The 6,957-nt window shown below is 48.0% G+C and overlaps 1 protein-coding gene across 1 annotated transcript; it reads left to right on the top strand.

Moving 5' to 3' along the window:
- Positions 1 to 1,371: 1,371 nt before the first annotated feature.
- Positions 1,372 to 2,471, top strand: LOC119283765 (acyl transferase 5-like). The gene is made up of 3 exons (XM_037563178.1): positions 1,372 to 1,389; positions 1,474 to 1,500; positions 1,588 to 2,471. Exons 1-3 carry the CDS (start codon positions 1,372 to 1,374, stop codon positions 2,428 to 2,430), a joined length of 888 nt encoding a protein of 295 aa, XP_037419075.1. The 3' UTR covers positions 2,431 to 2,471.
- Positions 2,472 to 6,957: the final 4,486 nt, after the last annotated feature.

Genomic DNA, 6,957 nt, shown 5'->3' with positions numbered 1-6,957 from the left:
CCCACTCCGTCCTCCGATCCCACCGGCCTCCTCCCCCTCCTCCTGTCTCCTTCCTCCTCCCTTCCCCTCCTCCATCCATCTCTTTTTTCTGTTTTTCACTTTAGTTTTTTACTATTGTATAATGTAGTTTTTTTACTGGTTTTTAGTAAGTGTTTAAAATAATTAGTAAGTAAATTAATAAACTAATTGAACTAGTTTAGTTTTAGTAAGAACTAGTTGAATTAATATAACTAATGTATTTTTAGTAAGAAAATTAATATAACTAGTTGAACTAGTTTATTTTTAGAAAGAACTAGTTTATTTCTATTTATAGTAAGTTTATATTTAGTAAGAACTAGTTGAATTAATAGAACTAGTTGAACATGTCACATTTGTTGTTATTTTTTTAGTTTAAGCAATTATTCCCGCATCGATGTCGACGATGCCTATCCCGCATCCTCGTCGTCGATAACCGTCGTTCGTTAGGGTTTTAGTTGTATTAGTGATGTTATATGTATGATACTATTCGGGATGTATTAGAGATAACTTATAGGATTTTTGTTTTTGCAGAAATCAAGGAGCCCCTCCATCATCCCCGTCGTCGTCCCCGTCACCGACCCCTTCCGACCTCGAGGTGAGACCAACCAAATCTCCATGTCAATATGAGTCATATAAGATATGATGTAGATACAAACATGTATATCTTGTGTTGCTCAAATAGAATATGTGATTGCCCCAGTGGCCGGTCATGTTCATGTTACACCTCCAAGTGGCCTATATTTTGCTGAAGTGTTGATTAATTTCCGTTCTGGCAAATTTCAGGCGCTCGATATGTCCTGTTTTAGCAAAGGTCATGCCGGAATTTTCCGTGAATTTTGGAATGATTTGTGCTAGAATATGTAGGAAATATCGAGTGGCCTGGATTTTCTAGAAAGATAATTAAACAATATTTTGAGTTGACTTTAAGTCTATCAAGGCCGAAAAATCCCGACTGTTGTCGTGGGGTGTAATGCACTCGGGAACAAGAAAAGACTCGACAGATCGATAGTCAACCCTTGATGAATAATAATGATCTAATTTAGGTTTTTTAGTACATATATTTAATTGTACAAGTTTAATATTTGAATTATGAACATAGGAAATGTCGTATTCGGACGACGAAAGTCTCCCGGGGGAGTGCGACTGGTGCCACAACGACCGGGGCTTCTGCGACAGGCCTCACCTGGACGAAGCTCGGCGCTTCAGCATTAAGCTCGAGGAGGCCTTCGATTGTGATACGGTAAGCTACGGCGCAAAGTGTTTTTTCTTAATTAAGCTCGACTTCTACTACTTCAACGTGTAATTTTTGTCTTTTACAATTCGACTAGCTTATCCCGTGCCGTGCAAGACGCTATGTCTTGGATAGGATGGGTTTCAAAGATCATGAGAGGAATGAAACAAAGAAAATTAACCTAAGGACCCATCATTGTATGGATTTTGAGGTAAATCTATAAGCTCGACGACCAGATCCTCCTCGCGCAGGTCAATTGCTTGCTCATCTCATCTCGTCTTGTCCGGATCCCGATCCAGCAGGAACTCAAAATTTACACCTTTCTCCGTGCGCTGCAGATCACCAAGTTCAGCTGCGGCGGGTACGCCGTCGGCATTTGCTTCAGCCACCTGGTGTTCGACGGCCAGGGCGCGGCGCAGTTCCTCACGGCCGTCGGCGAGATGGCGCGGGGCCTCCCGGAGCCGTCGACCAAGCCGATCTGGTCCCGCGACGCCATCCCCAACCCGCCCAAGCCGCCGCTCGGCCCGCCGCCGTCCTTCACCGCCTTCAACTTCGTCAAGTCCACCGTCGAGATCTCGCTGGACAGCATCAAGCGCGTCAAGGACCAGGTCGCCGCCGAGACGGCCCAGAGGTGCTCCACCTTCGACGTGGTCACCGCCATGATCTTCAAGTGCCGGGCCGCGGCCATCAGGTCCGCGCCCGACGCCGAGGTGCGCCTGGGCTTCGCCGCCGGCACCCGCCACCTGCTTACCAACGCTCTGCCGTCGCCCGACGGCTACTACGGCAACTGCGTGTACCCTGGCGGCCTCGCCAGGACAAGCCAAGAGGTGACCGAGGCGTCGCTGGTGGAGATCGTGACGGCGATCCGGGAGGCCAAGGACGCGCTGTCGGCGCGGTTCTTGGACTGGCTGGGCGGCGGCGCCAAGGACAGCCACTACAACGTGTCGCTGGACTACGGCACGCTGGTGGTGACCGACTGGAGCCACGTCGGGTTCAACGACGTCGACTACGGCTTCGGCGAGCCCACCTACGTCTTCACATTGAACGACGATGTCAACATTGTGCCGTCCGTGGTGTACCTCAAGCCGCCCAAGCCGAAGCAGGGCATCCGGCTGGTGCTCCAGTGCGTCGAGGAGCCGCACGCAGCCGTCTTCACCGATGAGCTTGAGAAGCTCGCCTAAGAGAGCATTCTTTACCTTACAGAAGAACAGGTGGGATTTGGAGTTGCAGTTGTTGTTGTTGTTGTTGTTGTATTCTCCATCTTGTTGTGTGTTGTAGTATTATTCATTCCACACCAGACTTAAATTTGCTTCCAACAAACAAATAAATAAATCAATGAGGGGTTCTTTCTTTCTTTCTTTGTGTCTCACTGTATACTTACATTGTACATGTATTTGACATTGTGAATCAGCAGAATCATGTCATGTGTTCCAAGTGGATCATTCATTGTAGACTGTCAACCACAAGCTTGTTTGGTGTTATTGCATTTGCATTCTTGGTTCAAATGCTTTGTTGGGTGTTATATGCAAGTCAGTAGGTGTGGGAACGAGATCCTCTAACATCACAAAGAGATGTTAGGGAAGCTACAGTACCCTGACATCCTTTCTTCACATCTATATGATTAAGCCTAAAATGATTTGAATTACTTTGTAAATTACAAATCTACTTTATACAAAATTATGGTGTAATAAAATTAATTTCGGATTTTATTTTTTATGAACAGTAATTGTGCATATTGTCTTTGCTATCCCTGCTTCGTTTTGCACTGGAATTACACTGTAGCTTCGTGACATCTCTTCATGATGTTAGAGGATCTCTGTTTTTTCTCTTCTTTTTGGATTGATGATGATTGAGAACCGTGCCATACATTGGTTTGTCAAGGGGACAGATGGACTAAACAGGGAGATGGACCGAGTCCGGCAAGGAAACATCTCCACGCTCCCCTACAAATAATCAAGCCATGGATTGTTATTACAGGCAGGTGATGTTGGCAATCTTCACTTCAGTTTCCTGCTCCTCCATGGGCATGGGCACCAACAACAAGAAGAAGACGGCCACAGCTGTCAATGGCGAGGGCAGAAAGAGAAACAAGGCTATTATCTTTCCCCCCGAGTTGTTGCTGGAGGAGATGGTGTGGGAGATCTTGATCCGTCTACCCGTGAAATCACTCACGAGGTTCAAGCTGGTGAGCAAGGCCTGTCACGCCATCATCTCCGACCCTCTCTTGGTCCGCGCCCACCTCCACTGCTCCAAACACACACAATGTCGCGTCCCTTCTTCCTTCCTCATTGCCCCACGTGTTTTTCTCCAATCGGACGTACCTTACACTCCCATCTCCACCGACATCCGCTTCTACCACTGGTCTTTACCATTACAACAACAACTGCAAAGGCCCTCATGTAGGAGGAGGACGAGGAGTACTGCTAGTAGAGAAAGTGCAACGCTCCTTTACCAAAGGCACTTCCCGCCCGGCGAGTTCACACTCGGGGCCCCAATGGCGCACTGCGACAGCTTGGTGTTGCTCCCCAGCGACACCAATGTCTACGTCTTCAACCCCGCCATAAAAGACCGACGCAACGTGATCCAATATCCCACCTGCCTTCCCGTTGGCCTTGGTCTTGATCCTTCTACCGGCAAATACAAGGTTGCACGCTCTTTCTACCGTCATTGCGATGATTACGGCCATGTCACCATGGGGATGGAGGTCTTCACAATTAGTAGCGGCCGAGACCAAGATGATGGGTGGAAGGAGACCTCGGAGGATCCCCCTGCCCTCATCGCATATCAGCAGACCACCGTACAGTGCAAGGGGTATCTATTCTACTTCATCGATAAGGTCAACCATCCATGCCTTCCGCAGGCGTTACTCCATTTCAGCCTTCAGCATGAAACATTTGGTTTCACTCCATTGCTTGACACGGTGTACCCTCAAGTCAAAGACAAAGATATTATCCTCCATGAGCTTGACGGAGAACTATGCGCCACTTTCTTCTCCGAGTGCTTGCAACGTGTATTGGTATGGATGACAAGAGATTTCATGGATCCTAGAAGGAGCTTGTACTACACAATCAATTTCTCGAGCCTTTGTTATCCAATGGCGTAAGTGGTCGGACCCTTCCCCGGAGCCTGCGGAAGCGGGAGCTACATGCACCGGGCTGCCCTTTTTTTTGTTATCCAATGGCGTCACTTGGCAGTGGTACCGGGGTTCTTTTAGTTCATAATGGTTGTATTTACCGTTACCACTTGCAATCTAACAACACCTTCAAAGAAGACGACATATTTGATATTAATGGCCTAAGGTTCCTTGGGCCCAATGAAGAAGACATCTTGGGGCATGCATGGAAAAATCTATACTGCTTCGACCGTGTTTCTTACACAGAGAGCCTTGTTCCAATTAGCCCTCCTAAGATGAGCTTTAATGTCTAAGGAGAAGCATGTCCACCTTCTTCAATGGATCATCTAACATTTCTCTTGGGTGAAAGATGAAGCACCATGAAGATTTAGACAAAGTTGACCTAATGTTGCTTTTATTTCCTTAGAAACTCGCATTAAGCCTTCATACATTTACATTACAAGTGCGATTAGGACTTGTTGTATTCTTTTTTCTATGTTATATTGTCCATTCCACACTTTGTGTCCAATAAATCCATGATTATATGTGTTTATACTTTTCGTACTATTTTTTTTAATAATATATAAATGCCATCCTCCAAAATTTTCATATGCTTCAAAGCACCAGTGTTAAGGCATATCTCTCTCGATGTAGTTTTGGTGATTGATGACAACATGTTTGCGGACTAACCGTGTGCTTTGAGCATTTCAGAGATTCATCCTTTGGCTCGAGACGATTTCTTTCCCCTCGGAGTGTTTTTCAAGGCGGTGTAGCTCTTTCGTTTCTTGTTGGTGGACTAGTTTCGTAGGAGTCACCGTACTATCAAGAGGGGGTCCGCTTTGATAAGGCTAGGGTGGAATCATCACGTACACTTCCGTTTCACACCCTCTGGGCCTTCCCGCGTCGTTGGAGGTTTGTTTCCTTGTTGTTTGGGCAGTCTTTGGCCTCAGCGGTAGTACCGCGGTGCCCAACGGTAGTACCGCTTGAGGGTCCTCAGCGGTAGTACCGGTGCGGTACCGGACCACTACCGCCTCGACTCGAGGGGGGCGCATCTCGTGTCGGGTTGAGCGGCACTTGCAGCGGTAGTAGGTGCGGTAGTACCGCTCGAGAGCGGTAGTACCGCCCTACCACCGCGGCAGTACCGCACTGGGCCGGCGCCGGAGCACAAGGGTTGTGCAATTTGGAATTGATTGATTGATTGATGTGTACCCACCGTCATCGCCACTCCCACGCTAGCAGAGCCGGCGGAGGTAAAATGAAATGACGACCTACCGGTGGAGGAGAGACCGCAATGCAGCACAGGCGGAGATCGCCTCTCTAGGGTTTAGAGCGGAACAATAAAAATTGTTTTGTGTCGTAACTTGGTAGAAAGGAAAATCATATCATATCTACCAGTTTCAAAATACTCCGTATTGCGGAAAATAAAATCCACGCACACGTAGGAGATATGTTGGCACGTTGTACACATGTGAAATTCGGTAAAAATATATCGTATCTATAAGTGCCCTGTACACTTTGGGTTTCCTTGGATTTTACAACGAAAGTAGGAGGCCGTACGTGTTATGGAAGAAAAGATCCCAACCCAAACAAACTACTACTAGTACTAGTTATTGTTATAGCTAACTAACACGGATCGTATACCTAAAAAAAAAAAAACTAACACGGATCGTAGGTGCTCATTGCAATTCTTCCATCGCGTGTGCATTGCATAGACTACACATTAATCCATATTGCTCATCGATGGGCAACTGCGGGAGCAGAAAGAGAAAGAGGGACAGTCTGCCGCCGCCGCCGCCGCCGACTATCGTCGTCTTCCCCCCTGAGTTGTTGCTTGAGGAGGTGGTGTGGGAGATCTTGATCCGTCTACCCGTCAAATCCCTCACGAGGTTCAAACTCGTGAGCAAGGCCTGGCACGCCATCATCTCCGACCCTCTTTTCGTCCGCGCCCACCTCCGCTGCTCCCAACACCGACAGCGCCGCGAACCTTCTTCCTTCCTCATCGCCCCGCATATTTATGTCGGACCGGAGGATCCTTACCAAGACCTCTCCACCAACATCTGCCTGTATAGCTGGTCTTTACCATTGCTGCAGCAGCAGCAATAGGAACAACGAAGATCCTTACTTGGTAGGAGGATCAGGAGTGATAGTAGTACTGGCAGTGCAAGTTCAACTGCAACACTCCTTTACGAAAGTCACATCCCGGCAGGCGAGTTTGAGGTCGTTTCCCGAATGGCCCACTGCGACGGCTTGGTGTTGCTCCCCACCAACACCATTGTGTATGTCTTCAACCCGGCCACAAGAGATGCCATTGCGCTGCCCGAGAGCCACCGCAACATGATGGAGTACATAAATTGCCTTCCGGTTGGTTTCAGCCTTGATCCTTCCATCGAAAGATACAAGGTTGCACGCTCTTTCTAACGCGGTTGTGACGACAACGGCCACGTTACCATGGGGATGGAGGTCTTCACAATTAACGGTGCCGGCCAGGACGAGTGGAGGGAGACCTTGGTGGATCTCCCCGCCCTCATCTCGTGTCCACAGACCGCCACATGTTGCAAGGGGTACCTATTCTACTTCATCGACAATGTCAGCCATC

Source organism: Triticum dicoccoides, chromosome 4A (genome assembly GCF_002162155.2).
Source record: "Triticum dicoccoides isolate Atlit2015 ecotype Zavitan chromosome 4A, WEW_v2.0, whole genome shotgun sequence".
NCBI classification, from domain to species: Eukaryota; Viridiplantae; Streptophyta; class Magnoliopsida; order Poales; family Poaceae; genus Triticum; species Triticum dicoccoides.
Note: the sequence above shows the minus strand (reverse complement) of the source record. Positions and strands in the feature narration are given on the sequence as shown.

Bases quoted from the DNA above. Each gene is read 5' to 3' on its own strand.
- LOC119283765 (XM_037563178.1), top strand. The intron at 1,501-1,587 runs GTCAATTGCTTG...CGTGCGCTGCAG, and splicing joins ACCAGATCCTCCTCGCGCAG to ATCACCAAGTTCAGCTGCGG.